The sequence below is a fragment of the Hyaena hyaena genome, unplaced genomic scaffold (genome assembly GCF_003009895.1).
Source record: "Hyaena hyaena isolate Hyena2069 unplaced genomic scaffold, ASM300989v1 scaffold_19, whole genome shotgun sequence".
Lineage (NCBI taxonomy): Eukaryota > Metazoa > Chordata > Mammalia > Carnivora > Hyaenidae > Hyaena > Hyaena hyaena.
This window is the reverse complement of record NW_024080651.1, coordinates 1147382-1172962: the sequence shown is the minus strand read 5'-3', so window position 1 is coordinate 1172962 and position 25581 is coordinate 1147382. Positions and strand designations below refer to the sequence as shown.

The window sequence follows — 25581 nt, the reverse complement described above, 5'->3', positions numbered from 1 at the left end:
AATAACAATTGCAAACGCTTAGGCGGTGTGAGGGGCCCTGAGGACAGAATTATTTTTACTATCAAACCCAAATTGGTTTACTAAAACTGTCAGCGGAAACCAAGCAAGATAAATTAAACCCAGCAGCTCTCGGGCCTCACGTAACCCTCACTGGCGAGATGCTATTTTCACTCCCTCTGTGGGAGGAGGGAGGTGCCAGGTCCGGATGCCACGCCGCCGAGCGTGTGCCAGAGTTCGCCGGGGAGAGCCCGAGGCTGCCCACCGGCCCGCTCGGCTCCTCTCTGCAGAGCCTCAATCCCGTTAACGGCTTAAAGCCCTTCCCCTGCTGTCCAGTCTGGGCGAGTGCAGGCTTCCTAAGGCGGCCTTCAAGGCTCCGCCTCATTCCACTGCCGCCTCTCCTGCGTCACTGAGCTCCAGATGACAGGGCTTCCTCTGGCTCCTTTTTGGCATGGGTGAGGATCCCAGCCTCTGGGGACCCGACAAGCAGAGTCTGCATTCCACTCTACCAGTTCCCAGCTGTGTGACCAGAGTCGCTCTTCACCTGTCCAGCCCTCAGCTTACCCATCTGTAAAATGGGGGCGATAACAGAGCCCAAGGCACATCCTTGCTTTGAAGGTGCCTGTGATGTGAAAGCCCGAGATGCACGTAGGGTTCATCATATATTCAATATAAGAGAGCATCAAAGAGAGGGGCGTGCTTTCTTGCCTCTGGACATTAGCATATGCTGTTCCTTTGGGCTTAGACACAGTTCCCCACCCCCATCTTTCCCCAGCTTCTGTCTGTCCTTCAGGTTTCAGTATGGACCAGGATTTCTCTGCGTCAGTCCCAGTGACACTCTGGGTTGACGAATCCTTCGTGGCGGGTCCGTCCTGTGCACTGTGGGGCGCTGGGCAGTATCTCTGACCTCTCCCCCCTGGACGCCAGAGAAAGAGGCTGCTTTGTCAGGGAACCTTTTCCTTCCTGTCGTCTACCAGGCTCACCCCCTTCACCCCGGGCCTCGGGGGTCCCTGGACTTTCTCTTGTCTGCGCCATGTCAGGGTAGGGCTGCCCTGTTTTCGCTCACCACCAGGGCCCAGCCTCAATGCCCCGTTCATAGTGGGTGCTCAATAAATGCACAGAGAACCGAACGGAACTTGCTCAGGGATGAAAATGACAACATGTCCCGTCAAACTGGACTGGACTGATTTTGATGTCACTTCAAGTCCTCAGGCCCTGGGATGATGCTGGCTGCAGGCCCCATGGAGGCATGGAGGCTGCCCCGTGGTCTCACCTCCACCCTCACCTCAGCTTAGCATCGGATTACCCAGAAGGGCTATGGCCTCCCCTTCCCTCCTCCTACCTGACTTGGCCCTCAAATTCTACCAGTGGAATTGGCCATCACTGGGTTGGGGGCCTCATGCTAGATTCTTCTTCTAAGTCTCTGATGGCAAATCCTTTAATACTATAACCCTATGTGACCTCTTGGGGGTCTTTCCCTTACTGTTATTTTACGTGATAATTTTTTAAGTTTCTTTCTTTATTTTTTGAGAGAGAAAGAGACAGCACAAGTGGGAGATGGATTGAGACAAGGAGGGAGAGAAAGAATCCTAATCAGGCCCCACGCTATCAGCGCCGAGTCCGATGCGGGGCTTGAACTCATAAAACCGGAGATTGTGACCCGAGCTGACACCAAGAGTCAGATGCTCATGTGATAATTTTTAACCAAATCTTATTTCATAACATTGCTGGTCACGTAATAAGTGTGGGCTTACTGACAAAGGGAGGCCATATCTCCATGGTCTTTCCATATTGTTTTGAACCTTCCCTCCCTTCTTGTGCATTAGAGGCAGATGGACATGAATTTGGGATTAAAATTTTGGCTTTGAAGCTTCAGGGCTGAATGACCATGAGAAGCTGTCTTTATCCCATTGACTTTTATTCATTGAGCATCTACTATGGGGCCAGACATTGATCTACACACTGGGGTTACATTAGGGAATCAGACAGAAAAAGTCCCTCTGTTCTCATGGCTGTGACATTCTAGATGGAGGAGATGAAATGCTTCAACTATGACAATGTGTGATGCACTGGGTGGATCTAAGTGCCACCCACTTAGAAAAGTGGAGCAAAGTAAGAGTATCAGGAGTGACAGAGATGTCAATTTAAGGGCACCTGGGTGGCTCAGTTGGTTGAGCGTCCAACTTGGGCTTATGTCATGATTTCATGGCTCATGAGTTCAAGCACTGTGTCAGGCAGGCTCTGTGCTGACAGCTCAGAGTCTACGGCCTGACTCAGATTCTGTGCCTTCTCTCTCTCTGCCCCTCCCCTGCTTGCGCTCGGTCTCTCTCTCTCAAAAATAAACTAAAAAATTAAAAAAAAAAGAATGACAGAGATGATCAGGGTGTGTTTGTGAGCAGAGGCCTACAAGAAGGTAGGGAGTGAGCTATGCAGGATATTCAGGGCAGAGCATCCTGGGGTGGGTATGGGAGAGAAGAGACAGTCAGTGCAAAGGCTCTGGGGTATGTTTGCAGAAGAACAAGGAAGGCAGTGTGGCCAAATGGAGAGAACAAGGAGCGGAAAGAAATGAAGCAGGAGACGTGGCCAGGGCTAGATTACATGGGCCTTTTGTAAGAACTTTGGCTTTTATTCTAGATAAAATGTAGAGCTACTGTAGACTTCTGAGCAGAGCACGATGTGACCTGCCTTAGGTTTTAACAGGGTCGCTCAAGGTAGTGGGTTACAAATAGCCCCAAAGGGGACAAAAGCAGGAACAGAGAGACCGGTGAGGATGTCTCTGGAAGAATCCTGGCATGAGAACATGGACCATGGGGTGTGTGTCGCAGGTCCTTGAACTCTGGGCATATTCTGATTCTCAAGTAGAATCAACAGGATGTAATGAGGACTCAGGTACAAGGTGTGAGAGAGAGAGAAGAACCCAAGTCACAGTGAGCGTGGGGGAGTGGCAGCTCGTACTGGCCCATGTGAATCAACTGTTAAGCATCAGGCACCTAGAGAGCCCGTTGGCACTGTATTAGTAGTAGAAATGGGCCACGATGGGGGTATTTACACCACGGAGATTGGCAAACGCTGTACATTAGAGTAGGGTGCTCCTCCCCACCCCACTGCAAAGAAGCCAGTTGATGGACTCCCACCCATTCCACTGGTCTAGGAAAATCCTAAGTCCTTTTGGCCTTAGCAGCTCGCAGTAGAATGGATGGTTCCTTCCCGAGATGGGAAGATGGGGTGAGACAGGTTTGGGGAAGGGGAATCAGGAGTTTAACTCTGGGGTACCCTTCATTCAGGAGGCTTCTCAGACACCCAACCGAAGAGGTCAAAAAGCAGGGAATAGGAATTAAGCAGAATGGTGGCACCGCCCCGAAAGAAGTACTCTGGGGAGGCCGCAAATTTATGTCTGTGAAGAAATTCACCAATAGGATGGATGTGGGGGGGATGGGGGATGGGCATGGAGGAGGGCACTTGTGGGGATGAGCACTGGGTGTCATGTGGAAACTAATTTGACAATAAACTATTTGTAAAAAAAAAACAAAAAAAATAAATTCACCAATAGGAAGTGCTCAGGGATGGGAATCGCCATCTTCCTCACTGCAGCGGGGAAGAACCATCTAGACCAAGGCTTACAAACTCTTGTAAAGTGGGCCCCTCACATCTGGGTCTAGCTAGTAGATACTGTTTTGGGGGGTGGTGGTGGAGGGGAAGGGCCATTATTCTAAAAACTAGAATTTAAATGATTTTAGGTGGGGACGTACTATCTCCTCCATTAAGACCCTTCCCCTCTTTTTTTTTTTTAATTTTTTAAATGATTTTTATTTATTTCTAGGAGAGAGAGAGAGACAGCGTGAGCAGGGGAGGGTCAGAGAGAGAGGGAGTCACAGACTGAAACAGGCTCCAGGCTCTGAGCTGGCAGTCAGCACAGAGCCCGACGCGGGGCTTGAACCCACGAACCGTGAGATCATGACCCAAGCAAAAGTCGGACGTTTAACCGACTAAGCCACCCAGGCGCCCCAGACACTTCCCCTCTTTATCATCCTACACTGGCCTCACTTCCCAGGAACAGAAATTACTTGCCTGGCCCTGCAGGAATTTGAGTCCGTATTCTCCTGGTTCAAGGCAACCCATCGGTTTGCAGAGAAGGAATGTGAGGCCCAGAGAGGGGTGGTGATGGGTCCAGGGTTGCTCAGGAAAGCCTGCCAGGGCACGGAGGAGGAAAACGGGGCTCTTCCTTCCTGGCTAACAGTGCTATCTGGGGCCGCCAGGCTGATCAGAAGAAAGAAAGTCTGCCCCCCCACCAGGGGTCCCTTCCTGATGCTAATGCCGGAGGTGGCCCGGCTTTGAGGAGTCATTTCTGCTTTAACTGCACGGGTCCCTGGATCGACCACCCCACTGTGCGCTTTGCGGTGGAAATAAAACTCCATTTGGCGACAAGCCGAAGGTTAATTGAATATTTGATGCCTAGAGCGAGTGACAGCAAGGGCTCCCGTTTTCCTGTTTCCTCATCCAGGCCTGTGACACTGAGGGGAGATGGGGGCCACTCTTGGCAAAGCAAAACTGCCCATCTCAGGGGTGCACTGCGAGGAGAAGTCTGCTGAGCCCAGCAGAATGGGGGGCACAGACCATTTCTGGGGGGGCGGGGCGGAGAGGACCTTCCGCAAGAGAAGCCAGGATGCCGGGAGTTGGGTTCTCCTTCTCAGGGCTGAAGACTGAGGTGGTTTGCTGGTAACTTCTGGTGGGGGTGGGGGGGAGGCTGCAAGCTAGTACTACATCTCCACATTTACCATGAGGGCAGTAGGGAGCCACAGAAGGCTTCCCAGAGGCAACAGCTTTAGAATAGCGTTTTCTATTTGAAACTTCAGCTAAAAAGACCCCAGGCCTCCCTTGGACCCTTTTTTCCCATAACCCCTACCTATTTTATTTTATACTATTTTATGTTTAATGTTTGTTCATTTTTGAGAGACACAGAGTGCAAACAGGGGACGGGGAGAGAGAGAGAGAAGGAGAGAAAGAATCCCAAGCAGGCTCCCAGCGCAGAGCCCGATGTGGGGCTTGAACTCATAAACCCTGAGCTCGTGACCTGAGCTAAAATCAAGAGTCAGACGCTTAACTGACTGAGCCACCCAGGCGCCCCTCCATAAGCCACCACTACCTAATATCCATGCTCTAGACACATTAAACTTCTCTCGAGTCCCTAAGTGCACCTTCCCTCTCATCTTCAGGCTTTGGACATACTGTTCTCACTGTCTGGGCCACTCTTCCTTTCCCCTCATCATCTACCTTCTTTTTTATCCCAGCTCGGAAGTTGCTTCCTCCTGGAAGCCCTCCTTAATTTCACTCAGGCCTCCTCAGCGGCCTGTCCTCCCTATCATTACTCTCACAGTGCCACATGTGGTTTCGCATCTGTCTCACCCAACAGCAGAGAATGTTTGCTCACAACTGTACCTCCAGGCCCTAGCTTACTGCTTGCACACAGTAGGTGCACACATAGGTCCCCCCCACCCCCGCCCAGAGTTGATGGAGACCATCCAAGCTGCTCTCCTCCGATGTAAACTCTACTGCCCAAGGGGCAGCTGCCAGAGCCCTTCCAGAGCCTACAACCGGGCCTGGCTCGTGGCAGACACTCAAGAATGCTGTCTTGAGTGAGTGAGCACTTTATACCAGACCCTGGAAGCCAGAGAGGTGGGGATGGGAGTGAGAGATGGCAGGGATGGGCGAGGGATGCTCACGAGCGCTGCCTCCAGCAGGCACGGAACACTGATGTCCAAGGCCCTCCTGACAGATGAGAGAAGCCAAAGCCAGGGAGCAGCCCAAAGTCAAACCTCTGGGGAGACAAGGGGCTGGGATTCTGACCCAGGGCGGCCCGGCCCGAAGTCCACACGGGGTAACTGTGTGAGGTCTGTGCACCTTTGATTCAACTGGAATAGAAGGTCCTGGGGCAGCCTCTGAGGGACAGCCTCAAAAGACGGCCACTCAGATTTTTGCAAACGACTTCCCCTTTGTCAGGCTCCTCTGCACAGCACGGCAGCCCTGAGTCATGCTTCCCAGCTGACTGGGTCCCGACCTCAGGCTTGAGGGGAGCGCTGACCCCCTGAGGCCCCGGCTGCCTCCAGAAAGGCTCCTCAGAGCCTGGCATTCCCCGCCTCCCCTGCTCTCCGCTGTCCGAGCCACGGTGCCTGGGTCTGCCGGGAAGCCCTTTCTTCTGCTACTCCAGACACTACCATCTGTTTCTGTCTGCTTCTCCCCATCCCTGGGGAGTTCAGGAGGGGGAAAGTTCTGGATGGAGCTTCTAATAGGCACCCCCCACGAAGTACAGTACACAGCCACACAGTCAGGTAATTCTCCATTCATTACAGTGAGTCTTCATTCAGCAGCGATCTACTGAGCACCTATTATGTGTCAGGCTCGGTGCTAGACCTCGGAGCAGAGATAAGTCAGAGCAAAGCCCTCACTACAAGGGCCTTCTGTTCTAGGTGAGAGAGACAGATAGGAAAATGAACTGCTACAATATGCAAAGTACCTGTCATACCTCCCCCCTCCTCCTCCTGACTACGCAGGCTGTTCACAGGTTTTTTGTTTTGTTTTGTTTTGTTTTTTGCCACGGGGTCTTTGCATATTCTGTTCCTTTCAGATATGTGTATTTCAACTCACCTGTTAGTTCTGAGCTTTAGTATCAGATCAGATCCTCAGGGAAGGCTTTTCTGACCTTCCCCTTTATATCAAATCCCCATATAGAATCTCATAGCACCTTTCATTTATCCTTACATTGCTCACCAAAGTTACGATATGTGATTATTGGTGCATTTCCTCATTTCATGCCTGCTTCCTTAGTGGACTGAGTGTCTGGAGGCTAGGGACTCTGTGCGTTTATGATGTCGTTTCTCTTACCACTGGGACCCCAGTTCTTTGCCCAGCCCCTGACACATAGTAGATGCTTCATTAGTCATGGCCAAAAGAACAATGCAGGGGTACTTTCTCCCCCAGTCTGGCTGGACTGGAGGCCCACCCATCATAAACACTCACAACTGGATATCTAAGAAGATCCGTTTCTCTTCCCCGACGTGAATCTTCCAGATACAATCTTCACCTTCCACGTATGGCTCTGGCCAGTTGGGGGACAGCACCACGCCAGCCACGGCAGAGAGCTCCCCGCCACACACAGCTGCAGGAGACAGAGACAGAGACACACACGCTTGATTCGTGAGGAAGCTGGTACTGTGGCAGTTGAGCGCGTGGGCTATGGAGTCAGATGGTCATGGCTCCCTGTTCACCGTGAACAGGTGCGTGAGCCTCAGTCCGTCTGTGCGTGTGCGGGATGATTAAGTGTGGGCTGGCTGCCTCCTTCAGTTCAGGGCTGGTGGAGGCGGGGGTTCAGGGCGCAATAGCCCTTTCAGGACCAAGGACAGAGCTCCACGTTCTGGAAGACTCCCTACAGCCCTATTCCTGTGCAGAGTGAGTAGGGGTAAGGGGTGCCTCCTTCCATTCAGGCAGACCTGGGTTCGAATCTTGCCTCTGCCACCGACAGACTCCGTGACCAGGCACGCGCTGTTTCAGAGTTTCCATCCCTTCCTTCATACAGCCGCGTAACCCCAGTGCTGACCCCACTGGGTTATCCCGAGGCTCAGTCCAGCTCCTGGGCGTCAAATGCCGCAGGCACCCGGCACAAGGTAAGAACGCAATAATTCTTAGCCAAGGTTACCAGACATGTGGCTGTGCCTGGCGCCTGGCTCTTTAAATTCCACTCTGTTTACCGCTTTGGAAAGTTCTCAATGTGGCAGAGGCCAAAGCACCAATAAATTCCGCTCTGTTAAACCTGCACATTTAATACAGGGATCAATCCCTCACCACGATGGAGCTGTGATTTCATGCCAACCGCCATCCAGGCTGCGACTGCCAGGAGCAAGGGCTCTCTCTCTTACACCACATGCTGCACATGTATCCAGACTTGAGGCGGCTCCGTGGCCTTGCATTTGGGGAAAGAGCCAGGGCAAAACACCAGGAGCTCATGTAGATGAGGGTTCAACCCAGCCAACACTGTCCAGAGGGGCTCAGAGCACAGGTCTCTGAGAACAAAGAGACCTGAGTTCCATTTCTACCTCTACCAGTTACCCTCTATTCTTTATGGCTTTGAGTTCTTCGTTTGTAAATGGGGTCAGTAACACTATGTGCCTCACAGGACTGTAGTGAGGATTAAATGAGAAAATGCAACCCTTGGCAACTATTATCAGTAGCATCATCATTATTAATTGAACTCAGGGCTGCCATGTGTGATTGGGTGTGTTGTGCACTGCACAGCAAGGGGGTACAGAGGAGCTGAAATCCATGCAGAGACCTCTTCACTAAGCTATGCACTATGGGGTCTGTGCTTGGAGGAAGGGGCACCTTCAAAAATTTATCAATTTTGGAATTTTCTCAGGGACAAGCAGCAAATCTGACCCAAAGGATGGTGGGCTCCAGGAAAGGGTTCTAATGCTAAAATTGGCATGTAAATTGGTGACATGCCACCAATTTAGAAGTCTGAACCGGGGCCTTGACCTTTTCACCTGAGGGCTCAGGTCCCTGAGGCACCTGGGGAGGAGGACAGTGGGACCACTCACCTCTGCACAGGGGCTCTGTGTCATTCCAGTATGGGTCCCGCACATTGATGCACTCGATAGTGGCCGGGCCCTGCTCCAGAGAGTGTCCAGGATCGCAGGTGAACTCCACGGTGGTTCCGATGTTATAGGTTGGGTCGGATGTGGTGAAATTCCCATTCTGAATGTAGGGCTCATAACAGTGGCCTTTCTCAAAGGCTAGGGTGGGGATACAAAAGAGGCAGATGAGGCAGGGGCTCCTCAGAGTGCTGGGTCTCAGAGGATGGGTCCCCTCATGCTGTTTACACAAGATCCAAGGAAAAATGGGCACTGAACCCCACCTTCCAATTCCAGCCGACCTGCTGACTTGCCTTGGACCATTCACTTCTCTTTTTGGGACCTCATTACTTTCATCTCTAAAATGGGAATGCAAACCTCTGTCCTCTCAATCGTGTGGACTCTGCCTTTGAAAGTCAAAAGTTCAGTCTGGCTGCTGGGTCTCCCTCACCCTTGGTAGGTCAGATTTCTAGCTCCCAGGACCCAGCCTGACTCTGCCATGCTCCCCCAACTTGCACACCATCACCGGGATGGGGGGCGGCCCTGGGGATGCTCACCCTCAAACCGGATGTTGAAGGCGGAGGCTGCCCGTGGCTGGTCGGACATGAACTCAATGCGGATGCTGTTGCCCTCACTCAGCAGACCCTCAAAGGGGACGCTCTCGGCTTGGAGGGAGTCGTAGAGAAGAGCTGACTTGTTGATCAGGCCACTGTGGACCCTCATCCTGGCAGCAGGGGGAAGGACAGGAAGGTCACTGACACACAGCAGCTGCAGGAGGCGTGTGCTGTTAGCACGGCCTCTGGAGCCTCACCCCCAGACCCAGATCCCGACTTTGACCCTGACTCGCCCAGTCGAGCGGCTCCGCCTTGGGGAACCTGTTTCCTTTCCTGTAGGCTGCTTGTTCTGGACTCACAGATGGATTCTGACGTTATAGGAGAAGTGATGTGTGTGATGTAATGAACCAGACTAATTAACTGATACTAATTATTATCACTAATTAAGAAGTAGAGACTAATGCTCTGAAAGAATGGTAGTCAGACAACCAGAGTCTCAACTCTGTGACTTCCAAGCTGTGTGACTTTGGACAGGGACACTTCACAGCTCTGAGCCTCTGTTTCTTCATCTGTAAAGTGGGTGCAATCACACCTGCCTACCTCAGAGTGTGGACATTAGAGGCCATGTGTGTAATGTGCCCAGGACAGAGTAGGTCCACGAGTCAAATTTATTAAGCATTTGACCCCTAACAGGCTCTGTCTTTCACTCTGATTTCCTAAGAGCCAGGAGTCCTGATTCTCACATCCCAATTTCCCACCAATTGGGTTGACATAACTCTCAGCACATCTTGGGCCTCGGTTTCCACAGTTGGGAAAGGCGGGATCGTAACTCCTCTCCCACCTATCTTACATGAGGGCATTGAGAATCTGACAGGATCAAGTGCCCTGAAAAATAAAATGTGTTAGACAAAATGTTGGCATTCGTTTTTACTGTTATTAAAACCATTTGATACTTGGCTTCTTGCTAGTCCTGGTATCTTTAAAGAAATTACGCAAAAATACAGAAGGAAATAGTATACAAATTAGATAAATTTCTTTTATGGAGTCATAAAGAGGCACTTTAAATCTTTTGGGTTTTTTTTTTTTTACTGTGACTCATAAAAAGGGTTTATTTTATGTCACCCAGGTGAATTTCTAATGTTACCAAAACGCATGAATGTTGAAGCCACCGTTTGCTCATTTTGCCACATGTCCACTGTGGCTGCGATGAGGAGGGGGCGGGCTTCCTGCCCCCAGTCTCTGAGAATCAGTCGGCTCAACCGGCCCACAGGGTGGCAAAGCCAGGAGTTAGTGTCCCGGACTGTTCCCCGTGCAATGACAGATGGGGGTGGGGGTGGGTAAGCACCTCAGCTCTCTGGCCTTTCCAAAAGGACCATGCTGAGGCATGCTCCGTACGGTTTTGCAGAGGCCCCACAGACAGAGCCCCTGTGGCCCCTGCAGACACCTGCTCATTAACACGCCCTGTGTTCCTGCCCTGCCCTGCCCGCTGCCCTGTGCCTCTACTGGTGCTTTCCAGGATTCACTCCCAAATGAGCTACTTCCCCACACAGCCTTGTCCCCATGTCTGCTTCCAAGGGAGTGCGACCTAAGACAGCAAGTCTAAGCAGCTCAGCTCCTGGTTTTCTGGAACATTCAAGAATATTCTAGCATAAAATCATCGAATATTAAAGTTCCAAGATTCTGGATTCCGTGCCTATCACTTAGAGTCTACAGGCGTGCTCTTCTGTAACTTCTCCCGAGTTCATTCACGTGTACAAGCATGGTTTTTCCACATCGATTTCCTTTCCAACTGGAAGCCAAGTTCTGCTACTTCTTTCCTGTTCTCCACAGAGCCTAGTACGTTACTGGGCACAGAGCAGGTACTCAGTGAAAACTCCCTCCCTGTTAACTGCAAGAGGACATGCCGGAGAAGGACTGGGTCAGTGCAGCCCTGGGGATCTGGATTCCATTCCTGCCTCTTCCCCTTCCCTGCTGCGTGACCTGGGGTGAGTCCCTTTCCCTCTCCATGCCAGAGCTTCCCGACCTGTGAAAGGAGATCGAAGCTGATGGTGTCTAACATCCTTGCCAGCCTCCCCAGCCTTTCCTCTCTCCACCTCCACCAGCCACTTCACGACTCCAGATCGCTAGCCACGCTCTGACACTCTGGGAAAGAATGAGGCTACCAGGGACCCTCAGAGGCTTACCTGTCCTTCTCATGCAATGATAGTCTCTCAAAATGCAGATGCAGCTTCTGACCCTCCGGAGCTTCGATTGTCCACACGCAGAACTGGCTTCCATTGGTGTTTCCAGGGTAGCTTGGGGAGAGGACGCGGCCGATGGTGGCGTTGTGCACGGCCCCTCCGCAAGGGGCTGGGGGCAGAAAATGGGGGTGGGTGGTCATTAGAGGACAGAGAGAGAGAGAGAGAGAGAGAGAGAGAGAGAGATCCCCACCCCTAGCCCTTAGCAGAAGGAAACAGGATGGGGACAGGGACACACTGTCAAAGTCCTCTGCCCTTGGATGAGGTTCGTCCAGTTTGACAGGAGACCTCATTCCACCCCCTTGGTGTCAGATGGCAGGGACCAACTGTGATTTACGGGGTCCTCCATGGTGCTGGCTGTGCCCTGATTCTTCCTGATAAGATGGTAACCAAGTACACAAATAGGCAGTTCATGAAAGAAGAAATATACTTTTAGTATTTAGTGGGCACTAAAAATGCAGCTTCACCCTAATAAAAGAGAGGCAAGTCCAGATTATATTGTTTTCATCCGCCTGATTGGTCAGACACAAAGCAGACATCACTGGCCAGTGGTACAGGTGGTGCGAAAGGGGGCCTCTCATTCATCACTGGTTAGGATGCAAATGGCTCTGACCTTTCAGGAGAGCCATTTGGAGAAAAATCCAGAAAGTATGTTCCCAAACTGACCAACTCATTAAAGTTCTGGGAGTTTGTGCTAAAGAGGAAACTGAGAGATTTTCCCCAAGATTTATGAATGAGGGTGTTCACTTCTGAAGTATTTCTAAGAGTGAAAGACAAAAAACAAAATGCATGTCCACTCACAGCCATTTAGGGAAATAACTGCATTCCATTCACGTTATTAAAAAATTATATACTTAAAGAATGCTCGAGAATACAGAAAAATGCTCTCTAAATTTTAAGTGGGAAGAAAAACAAGTTACAAAATGGTCTGCCATATCTATTTCAATGAGCTATTTGCAAGAACCTATTGAGACCATAAATATAAAAGTGATTTGCTTCTATCTTGACACTTTTGAATTTCTTGGCTTCTTTTTTTTTTTTTTTTTTACCACAACCTATATTACTTTTATCATAAAAATCGAATAAAGAACTATTTAAAAAGCGATTTGTGCACCAGAGGGAGATGCCCAAATGCGAGGAAATAGTCTGATTCTTATTTTTAGGAGATACTTGGGTCTCATTAAGTGTTTGTTGAGTGGGTGCATGACTAATAAGGACTTGCAGAGGGAGAGAAAGGTAGATCACTTTCTGCTCTGCTCTGGTTTCTGCTGATACACAGCAAAGACATTGCCAAGAAGTCCCCTCCTTCTTTCAGCACCACGGACGACAGATGTGTGGTGTGTGTGTGTGTGTGTGTGTGTGTGTGTCTTTCTCCTAACTACCCCTTCTGTCCTAAAGTGGGGGTTTAAACCCGGCTGTGCCACTTAACTGCTGTGGATCTAGAGAGTCCTGAACCTCGAGTTCACTATAAAATGGTGGTAAGAATTCCAGCCCGCTTATAGGATTGGGGTGAGAAATCAGTGAAACGACACATAATAAGGGGCTTGGCACCATTCCTGGCACAGAGTAGGTACTCAAAACACAGCCAGCATTGTTGTCCTATGGCTCAGGGGCTGAGGAGATGGAGGACACTGTCCCCGGTGGGGGCCCTGGCCATCTGTCCGCCCCAAGCTGCTGCCCGTCTGCTGCCTCTCTGCTCCCGTTCCTTGCCTTATTAAGCCAACTGATGGCTCTGTTTGGCCTCAATTTACCAGCCGTGGCTCCCCATCCATCTTTCTTAGCACAAAATGAGGCTTAATTCCTCTCTGATTTCACACATAGATAAAAATTAACGCGCGAGAGGCCCTGAGACCAACTGCCCTATGGTTTGGATTTTTTCCTTCCGTTAGAAAGAAGAGAAGACAAATTCCAAAGGGCCTTGGGGGAACAATATTGCAGCAATCAAAGCTCAGAATTTGTCATCAGGTCTCGTTTGGTTTTTGGATTCCACTGACTCTGAATGCCTGGCGAGAGGGAATAGCTTATTATTATTCCCAGGATTCTCTTTGTCTATGGCTCATGCCCTGGCACACAGTAGGTGCTCAGTTATTTATTACAGGCAACCTCCGCTGTCCTGACCACCATCGGAACTTTTGAGACTCTATCAGGGTTTCGCTCTCTTGAGAGCTGAGGATGGTCGAGCCCATGACTGCGGGTGCAGAGACAGTGTGGCGAAACCCAGGGCATTTGCATCTGTCATGTGCACATGACTCACACAAGGGCAGGTTACAGTGTAGATTTGGATCTAGGCGGTGCCTTGGGGGGCCCGGGACGAAGCATCTGTAATAAGCTTGCTGGTCTGCAGATTACGTTTTGAGAAACATGGCTCAGGAGAGAAAGGTTCTGGACTCATTTCAGTTTCTATCTGGTGACTTTAGGGTAAGTGACTTCACCTCCATGAGCCTCTGTTAGTTCATCTATAAAATGGAGGTGATAGTTCTCATCATGTAGGATTGCTGTGAACATGTGCAGCATCCCTGGCTGTTTCTCAGTAGCTACCCACTTGGTTCAAAAGGTGGCTTGCAGGCACACTAAAACACAGCAACAAAATAAAAAAATAGACAAATCACACTCTGTCAAGATGAAAAGGTTCTCTGCATCAAAGAACACTATCAAGAAGTGAAAACAACACACGGAGTGGGAGAAGATATTGATTGCAAATCATATACCTGATCTAATATCCAGATCTAATATCCAGATCTAATATCCAGAATATACAAAGTGCTGTTACAACTCAACAATAAAAAGACAAGTAACAAAACAAACAAACAAACAAAACAACAACAACAGGCAAATGACCTGAAGAGATACTTCACTTAGAAGATCTACAAATAGGGGTGCTTGGGGGGGCTCAGTCATTTGAATTCTGACTCTTGATTTTAGCTCAGGTCATGATCCCAGGATGGTGGAACTGGGCCCTGCTCATTCTCTCTCTCTTTCTCTCAAAACAAATAAATAAGCATTTAAAAAAGAGAAGATATACACATGGCCAAGAAGCATATTGGAAAGCGGCTCGATATCATTAGCCATCAGGAAAATGCACATTGAAACCACGATGAGATAGCTTCACACCCACGAGGACAGCTAGAAGCGTAAAAAGAAAATGGGTAAAATAATAAGTGCTGGGGAGGATGTGGAGAGATCGGTACTCTCACACATGCTGGTGGGAAAGTCAACTCCTCAAAAAGGTAAACACAGAATTCCCCTATGATCCAGTGATGCCACTCCTGGGTATCGACCCAAAAGAAATGAAAACATATGTCCTCCAGGGCACCTGGATGGCTCAGACGGTCAAGTGTCTGACTCGAGTCATGATCTTGCACTTCATGAGTTCAAGCCCTCTGTCGGCTTGACACAAGCCTGCGCTGTCAGCGCAGAGCCCGCTTGGGATTCTCTCTCTCCCTCTCCCCATGCCCCTCCACCCACTCTCTTTCAAAAAAAAATAAATAAACATTTTAAAATGAAAGGAAAATATGCTTGTCCAAAAACATATACATAAAAACTTGTCCACACATGTTTGCAGCGGCATTATTTGTAATCACCACAAAGTGGGAAAGACTCAGACTTCTACCAGTCAATAAATACACAGAATGGGGCACAGCCACGCAATGGCATATTACACAGCCCCACAGAAAAGAATCAAGTGCTAACCATGCTACGACGTGGGTGAGCCTTGAAAACATGATCCTGAGTGAAAGAAGCCAGTTGCAAAAGATCACATATATTGTCTGATTCCATTCATGCGAAATGTCCAGAACAGGCAGATTTGTAGACACAGAAAGCGTGTTGGTGGCTGCCAAGGGTGGGAGGGGGAGGGGAGAATGGAAAATGAGTCCAGATGGCTGCAAGGTTTCCTTCTGGGGGTGACGAAGGCCATCCGGAACTACACAGCGGTAAGGGTCGCATGACATTGTAGATGTGCTGAATGTTACTAATGGTACGTTTGAGGTTATGTGTATTTTCTCTCCCACAAACGAGAGATTTAAATGGCACTGGTCATCTCTCTTGGGAGCAGCCTCTTTCCCCGGGGCTGAACGCCTATTCCGAAGGTCGGTCTAATGCACTGGGGTGGGTCCCTCCTCTGAGTGGGCTATGGGAGCCCAGGCTGCCGAGGCTAGCATGTACCTGAACAGATGGGCTCCCGGCTGCTCCAGTGAGGCTTGGAGGCATTGATGCAAGTCAGCGTCTTGGGCCCTTGGAGCTCATAACCCAGGTGGCAGTAGAAGTGGGCCACCCCGCCCGAATGCAGGTCCATCACTGTGACGTCCCCATAGTCGGGTCGGCGAGGGAAACTGCAGCTCAGCATGAAGGCTGGGGAGGAACGCGAAGCCAGACAGTCAGCTCTCCGGGAGGGGGTGGGGAGGAGATGGAGAATGTGACCCACATCCCGGAAGCCCATTGGTGTCGAGGAGAAGAGAGGAGGCCCCTGGGGGACCCCGGATCGCCAGAGGGGGTCTTCTTGTGACTCCCGTGGATGCTGAGACCACCAGATTGGCACTTTTCCTAGGCTCCAAGGTCCTCGCTCTGCCCCACCCCCACCAGAGAGCACAGGTCTGGGGTGAAAAATGAGTTCCTGCACACCATCCAGGTGGACACAGAATGGCCACGTGCTCGGGCAGAGGAGGGGAGGGATGACCCAGGTAGAGTAGTCCTACCAGCACGAACATCTTCCGTGTTTGTGAAACACGCAGGGTCCCGGCCCCGATCTAGAATGAGCAGCCCTTCAGGAACTGCCAAAGGATATGACAGCTTGGAAATAGCTGTCCTTGCACTTACAGGGTCGGGCTCTGGAGGAGACCAGTGTGAGTTTATGTTCTTCCTCCTTCCCTTAGGAACTCTGTGACTTGGAGAAAGGGACACCGTGACCTGAACTTGGCTCTCCTCATCTTTCTAGGCGAGTTCACCACGGTCCCTACCTAACGGGTCCTCATAAGGGTTAGACAGGAAACGTGGAGGAAGAGCCTCCTTGACCCAATGTGTAGCTGGGAGTGGCAGAAGGTTCTATGTGGCCATGCTGAGCTCCCCGAGCTTCCTAAGATGATGTGAGTCTCGCCTAGCTCCTCCCTAGGCTGTGGTCTGAGCACCCCTGCTGCATAAGGTATCGGTAACCCCGGAACTTCTTTGGGAAGATTCCATCCAGCTCGAGGGCCCCATGAGCTATTGCCCCCCAGCCTGTGATGAAGAAAGACAACAGGGGGTAGCCGCAATGCTGGGAAGCGGCGAGGAAACAGAGGCCCTCGTGCACTCCTCCACCTCTTTCTGAAACATCCAAGGGAAAAGTTCAAAGGGAACTGTCTTTCCAGGTGTTTGGTCAATTTGACGTCACCGTGAATGGTGCCCGATACCCGGATGTGTGAGCGGAGACTCTACTTTCCGAGCAGGTATCTGGGAAGCACCCAGTGGGAGCTTGTGGCTGAGGGAAGTAATCTGAGGTCATGGGCGGGGCTCAGGAGGTGGGGGAATGGGATCGGAGGGAGGGAGAGAGCCAGAAGGAAGGGAGAATGGAGGGGGGGATGGAAAGGAAGAAAGAAAAGAGCAAAAAAAGAGGGAGGGAAAGAGAAGGAAGGAGGAAGGAAGAGAGAAGATGAGGATGAACAGAAAGCAGGAGAGGAGTCTCAGAAACAGGCAAAAAGGAAAGGAAGAAACATTGTCACAGAAAAGAGAGAGCAGGACCCCCCTGCCCCCCTGGGCGTTGAGGCTCTTTACCAGAAGCCCATGGACTTCCACGGGATTCATTTATCAAATGAATTCAGGAGCCAGGAGCCTGAAGGGGAAAAAAGTGGCTTGCTTGTTTTCATTCACCTTTACCGAACCGTGGTGCCTTCCTCAATTGCGAATGTAGGCGACAAACTGACATATTTGTAGAACTTGTGATTTCGTCACCAAGAGAAATCGCAGATATTTTCATATCATAACAGATATCTTGACATATCTCTTATGTTCCTCAGTACTTGGAAATGATCAGAACTGCCAAGGGAGGTTATTATCTAATGTGGTAGCAAAGAAGCACGCAGATTATGATATCACAGATGAAAACAATATTCTGACAGCTGTCATTCAAGATGACTGGCTTCCTGTTTTTAATCGTGTAGCTTTTGTTTTGTGCTTTTATTTGTTTTTCTTTATTTTATTTGTTTTCACTGTGTGCTTTTCAAAACGTTATTCTGAGAGGGGGCCCAGAGGTTTTACTGAACTGCCAGAGGGATCCCGGGCACAAAAGGTTTGGGAATTCCTGGCCCTAGAGGGAAACTGAGGCAAACGGTTATAGCCCGTCAGCCTTGCCGTGAGCTTACCCTGGTAGTGCAGTTGGAAGGTCCCGAGGAAATCGTCCTGGAAGGTCCGGAAGTACACAGAGACGGTGTTGGTGGGGCTTCGGATGACCTGTCCCTCTACCAGGAGACTCTGGTTGGCCAGGATGGTCAGGGTGGGACCCTCCACCCCGCGGATGGACAGCAGCTCTCCATCAGACAAGTTCACGCTCTTCACCTGGGCACAGGCAGGGCCAAGAGAGAAAGTCACTACCAATGCAGCGCCCCCAACCGACCCCACAGCCGACACCAGCTCCGCAGCCCTCAGCCAGGGCCTAGTCAAGGGAGGCCCCAAGCCCCGGGCCTGGAAACATCTAGGCTCCCCGCATCTCCCCGAGGGCTGGTGGACCAGAGTAAACCCAGGCTGCAGGAGCGAGGCACTGCAGAGATCTGGAAGTCTCCATGGAGGAGTCCTATGAGGGAGGCTCCTGCAGGCCGGCAGTGGAGGGAAGTTTTCCTGGAGATGGTGGGGGGCGGTGCAGAGGGCGAGGGCTTGATCAGCCTGTGCCTGAAGCCCAACCTCCAGGGAGACAGAATCGGGCATGCCATCTGAACGTAAGCTCCCCACAAAGGCAGGCATTCTTCCCCATTTGCTCAGCATCCCCAGGGCCTGGAATAGTGCTTGGCACATAGCAGGTGCTCGATAAATATTTACATAGATCGAATTCATTCTTCTCCTTTCTGCACGAACTGGTAAGTGCGGGAGTAAGGGGCTCGTTTCCAGGGCATTTTCAGGGCCACTCTCTTATGCTATAAGATGATGGCTCTAACCCCAGAACTTCTACAAGGAACTGCATACTTGATTTTCTAAGCCTGCTCTCCAGGCTTGGAGGAGAAAGAAGGGGGATAATTTAATTGTGCACACAGACACTGTATGAAGGGGGAGTAGGGGTAGGTGAGCTCTTTAGTCAGCTCCTATTGCCCATTCTGGATTTTTAGGCCTCTCCTTTATGCTGGGATCCCAACCCCTCTGTCCCTCGTCTAAACAGGGCAGACCTCACCCCGTCTCTTTTAGATCACACACCTTATTCTTTTTTCTTCTTTGATGAACTCCTACTCGTTCGCCAAAGCCCCACTAAAATTGCCCTTCTCTTTGAGACCTTCCCTGACTGCCAAGGAGCCTTGCCCATCCCTCTTCTGTGATTCTACAACATCCACGATAAACACCCACTAGAGACCTTTTCAAATGACACCCTAATGTCCTTTAAGTGTGTCTGTGTCAACCACAAAACGTACTCCTTAAGGCAGGTACTGGATCAGTTTGCATACCACCGTATCCCTCAGGGCAAACAGCTGTGACAGGTACACAGTAGGTGCTCAGTGAAGGCATTCTGTGCCTGGTAAAGAGCTCTGTCCAGCGTTAGACACAGGGTGGAAGCGGAGAGCCCACTGAATACCAGGTGCAGATGGACGGCAAGTTTCCTCTGGCTCCTTTTAATTCCATGAACATTTATTAAGTACCTACTATGTGCCTCACACTGTGCTAAGCTCTGGGGGCCAAGATGACAGGTTCCGCTCCTGAGGGGCTTACTTTCCGTCCTTCCCATGCTAGTCAGAACCCCCTCCCCCCTCTAAAGCAAAGCTCTGATAAGGTCACAACCAACCCAAACTCCAAACAAGCTCTAAAACTTTCGGTGGCTCCTTATTGTCCATTAGAAAAAGGTACATATCGGGACCTCTCTGGCCTCAATGGCTCTGTCACCACGTGGGACCAGCTCTCTTTTCCAACGACACCCCCCTCCTCTCCTGTGGACAGTTCCCCACTCCCAGGCACCCCTGCTTGTTCCATTTTTTAAAAGGGGCTTCTAAAGATGGAGGGGGTGGGTGTCATTTGAGGGCAGACCGGGAACTAGGGTCAGGATAGCTGGTAACATGCACTGAGCTAGGCTCTGGCTGACTGCTCCCTGGGCCCTGTCATAGTTCTATTGCCCTGAAAGTCTATGCAGCAGTAACATTACCATCTCTAGTTTACTGATGGGGAGACTGAGGTTCAGAGAGGTAAAGTCCCTTGTCCAAAGTCACACAGCTTTCACTGGTAGGGCGGGGACTTAAGTCAAGATGTTGGAGCACTATGCCACTTTGCTTTTCCATTTTTAGTTTATAGGCAAACGTTTACCAATCAAATGAACCAGGTGGGGCGTGTGTGTGTGTGTGTGTGTGTGTGTGTGTGTGTGTGTTCGGGAGGGGTAGCAGAGGAGTCTCCTTCTTGGTATCATGCCTCACAATTAATCGACATGTCCCCCTCTTCTGCGTATGCCAAACTATTTCAGCTGTGCACTGAGTTGGGAACTCCTATTCATTCCACAAAACCCAGCTCAAGTTGCCTTCGTTAGGGCAAATTGGGAACCAAACTGGCTGTGAGGACAACAGTAAGCCTGAGGCGGACAACCTTCTAGAGACTTCCTGCTGGAAAAGGCAGGCACCGCAGGGCGCCTCTCTGCGGATACCTGGAGCTCCACGCCGTAGCCAGTGTAGACCGTCACGTTGTACGTACACTCCAGGAAGCTGTTGAGGGGCAGTGGGGGATAGTCACTGGAGTCGATGTACCCTTCAGGCTCGGAGAAGCTCACGCTGCAGGGGGCTGGAGGAAGGACTTAAGTTAGGACACAGAGGACAGCTCAGACGGCTACGGGGTGACGCCGGCCTCTGACACCCGCCTTCTCCTGTCCCCACTCCTCCCACTGCCGGTAATTCGCCTTCAGTCCCAGCAGCAACATGGTAAGAAAGCGATGGCTAACCAAGAACGATTATTTCCTACATCCCCCCGGGCACCCTTGTAACCAGCCTACAGGGCCGACCCCATTCATCCTTGTGGAGCCGTATATTTCATCCCCCTTTTATTTATCTTTTTTTTTTTAGAATTTTAAAAATATTTTTATTTATTTCTAGGAGAGACAGAGACAGCGTGAGCAGGAGAGGGTCAGAGAGAGAGGGAGTCACAGACTGAAACAGGCTCCAGGCTCTGAGCTGGCAGTCAGCACAGAGCCCGACGCGGGGTTGGAACCCACGAACCTCGAGATCATGACCTAAGCAAAAGTCGGACGCTTAACCGACTAAGCCACCCAGGCACCCCTATTTATCTATTTTTTAAATGTTTACTTATTTTAGAGAGAGGAAGAGGGTGCGCACGTGCGTGTATGTGTGTGTGTGCACGCGCATGCACGAGATTGGGGGAGGGGGAGAGAGGGGAAGCTTGGGAATCTGGAGCAGGTTCTGTGCTGTCAGCGCAGAGCCTGATGCCGGGCTCGATCCCAGGGACCGTGACATCAAGAGGCGGCCGCACAGCGGGCTGAGCCACCCAGGCTCCCTTCACTCCCATTTTCGAGATGCATACACCAACGCCCAGAGGCGGTGGGGGCAGTGTCTGGGCCACGCTCACACAGGGAGCAGGATTCAAACCCAGAGCTCACACTTTTTAAGGAGAGCCACAGTGCATTTGTCCAAAACCCATGTGTGATTGACAGTTGGCGTCTGTCTTCTCTGCTTGAAGACAGAAAAGAAGACAGAAGTACGACTGGAACATGGAAATGCCTTTCATCAAGTCTGGAGAAGGACCCGGAAGGGTCGAAGTGGAAGCACTCTGAAAAGGCTAGGCCTTCTGGGCAGGCTAAAGGGGTCTGTTGCAACCTAAAAAGGGGGTGAATCCTGCTCTTTCGCCATGTGGCCTCGGGCAAGTTGTTTGATGTCTCTGAGTCTCAGCTGTCTCGTCTTTAAAATGGGGATAGTAATTCTGAGCCACGGGGTCAAGCCACTCAGTAGGTGGCAACTGATGCCGGGGCCTGGACCTCCCCCCCTTCACCCCTCCCCCACCCCCGTCTGCACACAGTGAGTGCCTGGTGGATGCCGCAGGAGGCCTGGAGGGGCTGGGGGCTGCCTACCCGGGGCCTGCTCAGTCGTGATGACCGTGGTGGTGATGATGGTGGACGTCGTGGTCTCCTGGCTCTCCTCAGAGGCTGACCCGGTCAGCTCGTTCTCGCCTTTGTCCGTCAAGGTCATGGGACTAGCGTCCTCAGGGGGCGCCTCGTGGGGGTCATCAGGCACGGAGGGCTCCCCAGGGTCCGGCTTCTGGGGGAGCGTGTGGGCCACGTAGGGCTGCGAGGTGAAGGGGGAGATCTGCAGGGGCGCGGGCGTCGTGGGGGCCGCACCCGCCTTGCGGTCTGGCCACAGCGGCTCGGGGGCTGCAGGCTCGGGGTCCCCCGGTGGGCGGGGCTTCTCGGTGGCGGCGGAGAGGAGCCCCGGGCCGGAGGGTGCCGGCTGGGACAGAGCCCTCTGCGCGGCTGCCGCGGACGCGGACGTGGCCTTGGGCCGCAGCTGTTTCCTGGCCGAGGTCACCTGCTTGAGAGAAGGCAGCCTCTTCCCGGAGGGGAGGGCGCGCTTGGCGGCGGCCTCCTCGGGCAGCACGGTGGACAGAGCGGCGGAGGGGGCCGTCCCGTCCAGCCCCGGCTCGCTGAGATCGTCCCCTGCCTGCGCTGGATTCGGAGGGGCCGGCGTCACTCTCTCTTCGTGGCTCTCTCTGCTCATACTGCTGCTCCCGAGTGCTCCCGAGGGCAGAAGGGAGGCACCAGAAGGGCCAGCGTCTGCTTCCTGGGGCACATCTGGGGGAGAGGAGAAAAGATACCTGTTAGCTTGGGGCCGGGGATGGGGTTAGGTCCTCCACCTCCTGAGTTGGGGGCCTAAGGTGGCGCCCAAAGCTTGCCAGGTCCCCCTACAGATGGGGGCTGTCTTCTTCCCTCTGTGGGACCCTCCCTCTTCCTCTCTCCCCTGCTCCCTTCTTCTCTTCCTTTTGCTGACTATGTAGGCTTAGAATTGATCCTGCCAGGCCCGAGCTAAGCATTAGGGTTACAGAAACCAAGGGCAGGAGTCTCACGCATTAGTTGTATCCGTACTGGGAGGGGTCACGGGAAAGGAGCAATGATCACATTAGATGTGATAGATGCTTAGAAAGACGAAAGCTTGGCATGCTAACAGGGCAGAGAGAACAGGCCTCTAACTCAGTCTGTGGGGCAGGACCACCATACACAGTTGGGCAGGTTGTTCACTGTACAAGGGCATGCCACGAAGGATGAGTGGGGGTTGTAACAAGCCCATGCCACACTCTTTTCTCCAAGCTGTGTGCCTTGGCTCAAGGCTATATTGCACTGGGATTGGGGGGGGGGGCACTTTTTTCTTTTACTAAATAATTAAAACTTGACCTTGTGAGACACAGAAAGATTTGAAGATTCTGAATCACCAGACAGGCTCAGAACAGAGGGATGCAGGAAGCCTGTGGCGGCCTGGCAGAGGGCAGCACAAAAGAGGATTTGATGGGGGGCAGAGGGTGATCGGAGAGAAAGGTGGAGAGGTGGGGTGGCCGGGGCCAGGCCTTGGTGGGCACTGCATGCCCTGCTGGTAACTTTTGGGGATTCATTTTTGCCTTGAATGTGAAAACACTTAGTAACTGTAAACACAGCAGCTGGTGGGCGCTTCACGTCTGAAATCACCTGCACCTCCTTGAGACCCACTTCTGTCCCTTGTGACCTGGAACATGGCTCTCACCTCTCTGGGCCTCAGTGTCCTCAGCCTTGAAATGGGGCTAATGCTCCCTATGGCCCAGGGCTGTCCTTGTTCACACACAGGCACGAATGGACGAATGGGTGCCTCACGCAGGCGGTTCCTGGCATGTGCCAGCCGCTGTCCCTGTCTTTACTATTGTCATCATGACTGCGCCCTTCAGAGGAAACTGGAGCGGTCAGAACATCCCTGATGATGATCTCGAGATAGAGAGGAATTACACTCCGGGACAGAAGCCCCGGGACTCATAGCTGTCCTTGTCAATTTTCTGCAGACAGACACTCACTCAGCCACAGTCTCTGAGCCCTAAAGCATTGTCATCTAAATTTATTTCCGCACAGCCTTTGGAAAGGCTCATTTACTTTCATGGAGTCGGTGGCAGCGGCTTCATCTATATCGACGGCAACAGTTTGCAACTGGCATCAACAAATGTTCTGTTGTGTAACATTGATTACCAGCCGGCGGGCATTCCGGGTGCGCTGGGGCAGGGACTGGCCTGGGGAACCGGAGGACAGGGTGTGCGGGGGACCGAGAGCAGACCAAGGTCACTCAGGGGCCGAGCAGGTTTCCTGGTCCAAGTGGGAAGAAGCATTGAGGCTTCAGAGTTAGACCCAGGTTCGAGTACTGCCTTCAATGGTCCCCAGCTTAACGCGAGCCTGGACAAATCCAATAAGCTTTTTTTGCATAAAAGAGCTACCCTGGCTCCTCGTAGGATTAGATCAGACGAGGATCTGCTTGAGAGCTATGCTTTTCGTGTTCGCTGTTGCTTTTGTTACATGATTGGTGCAGACCATCTCTGTAGACTGTGCAATGAGAAAGAAGGGAAGGGGCAGAGAGAGAGGAGGGTGGGGGGTCAGGACGCCTGGCTCCTGAGCGCTGGCTGTGGTTCGATGCGCAGAGCTTGGCTGCAGCCCGAGGGTGGGGGGCGGGGGGCGTCCAGAGGGTGCTGCTTTCTTGCCTGCTACTCCCTAGCGTCACTGTGTGGCTTTCCCTGTCTCTTCCGTCTTCTCTGTCCAAATCAAATGGGCGGCCAGGCCAGGTCACACTAGTTGGGTCTTCTAGCCCTGACTCTGTTGATCAGGTAATTGGCAATTATTCTTAGAGTTAATCTTTCTAGAAAGGACACAGTGGATGCTTCGATCCTGACACTGGCTTGTGACTTTTCCTGGGTCCTGTGGCTACATTTGTTTCTGCCAGTCCTGTCACAGAAAATGTCCCCTTGATCATAAGTGAGGGGGGTGAGGGAGGAGAGGAGGAGGTGACAAAAGACACAAAGCCCATCAGTGTGCTTCGGGCATAATAACAGTGACATTTATAACGGTTTATTATTTATTATTTTGTAAAGTATTTATTTATTTTTGAGAGAGAATGGGAGAGGGACGGAGAGAGAGGGAGACAGAGGATCTGAGGCAGGCTCTGTCCGGACAGCGGCAAGCCCCATGTGGGGCTCAAGCTCATGAACCATGAGATCATGACCTCAGCCGAAGTCTTAGAGCCCGAAGTCTCCGTCTCTTATCTAACTGAGCCACCCAGGCCTCAATAACATTTTATTTTTGATTGCTTTGTTGAGTTCTGAATATAGGCCAGGCATGTGCTAAATGCTTTTTACCTATTGCCTCATTTTGTTCTTTCTCCACCTTATTAGGGACAAATTATTCCTTTTGTACGGATGAGCAAAGTGAGGCTGTGGGACACTAGGTTAACTTTGTAGGGTTGTGCGGCAAAGCTGGGTTTCAAAGCTCGGTTTTCCTGATGCTGAAGACGGTGCTAGCAGCTCACTTAAGGAATTATGGGGTAGGACAGGGTGCCTGGGTGGCTCAGTTGGTTAAGCGTCCGACTCTTGATCTCGGCTCAGGTCATTATCTCACGGTTCATGAGTTCAAGCCCCGTGTCAGGCTCCACACTGTCAGTGCAGAGCCTGCTTGGGATTCTCTCTCTCCCTCTCTCTCTCTTTCAAAATAAGTGAACTTTAAAAAAATTTTAAAAATAGAATTATGGGGTATTTTTATCTCTGACTTTCTCTCCTCCTCAGCTTGAAGTGGGCTTCCCCTCCCAAGACCACCCCCCAATTCTCAATTTTTTTGCTTCCCTGCTGGGTGGGCTATAGTGTTTTTCAAATCTCCCAAATGATGCCCTTCACTGCTCAATGTGTTCCTCCTTAAAATATGCATTTGTTGGAGCGCCTGGGTGGCTCAGTCAGTTGAGCGTCCGACTTCAGCTCAGGTCATGATCTCAGGGTTCGTGGGTTTGAGCCCCACATCATGCTTTTTGCTGA

General features: G+C 51.5%; 1 protein-coding gene across 5 annotated transcripts in view; it reads right to left on the bottom strand.

Annotated features, from left to right (window-relative positions):
* The window catches only part of SEZ6L (seizure related 6 homolog like), a 69257-nt gene extending 46918 nt beyond the window's left edge, over positions 1–22339 (bottom strand). For all 5 annotated transcript variants that reach the window (XM_039225009.1, XM_039225015.1, XM_039225022.1 and 2 more), the window contains exons 1-8: positions 21635–22339; positions 20204–20337; positions 17742–17934; positions 15574–15759; positions 11356–11521; positions 9176–9342; positions 8586–8780; positions 7012–7150 (exon numbers count right to left, since the gene is read on the bottom strand). In XM_039225009.1, coding sequence (XP_039080940.1) covers positions 7012–7150; positions 8586–8780; positions 9176–9342; positions 11356–11521; positions 15574–15759; positions 17742–17934; positions 20204–20337; positions 21635–22277 — 1823 coding nt within the window. In that variant the 5' untranslated portion in view covers positions 22278–22339. The remainder of the gene's footprint in view (positions 1–7011; positions 7151–8585; positions 8781–9175; positions 9343–11355; positions 11522–15573; positions 15760–17741; positions 17935–20203; positions 20338–21634) is intronic.
* Between the last annotated feature and the right edge of the window lie 3242 nt (positions 22340–25581).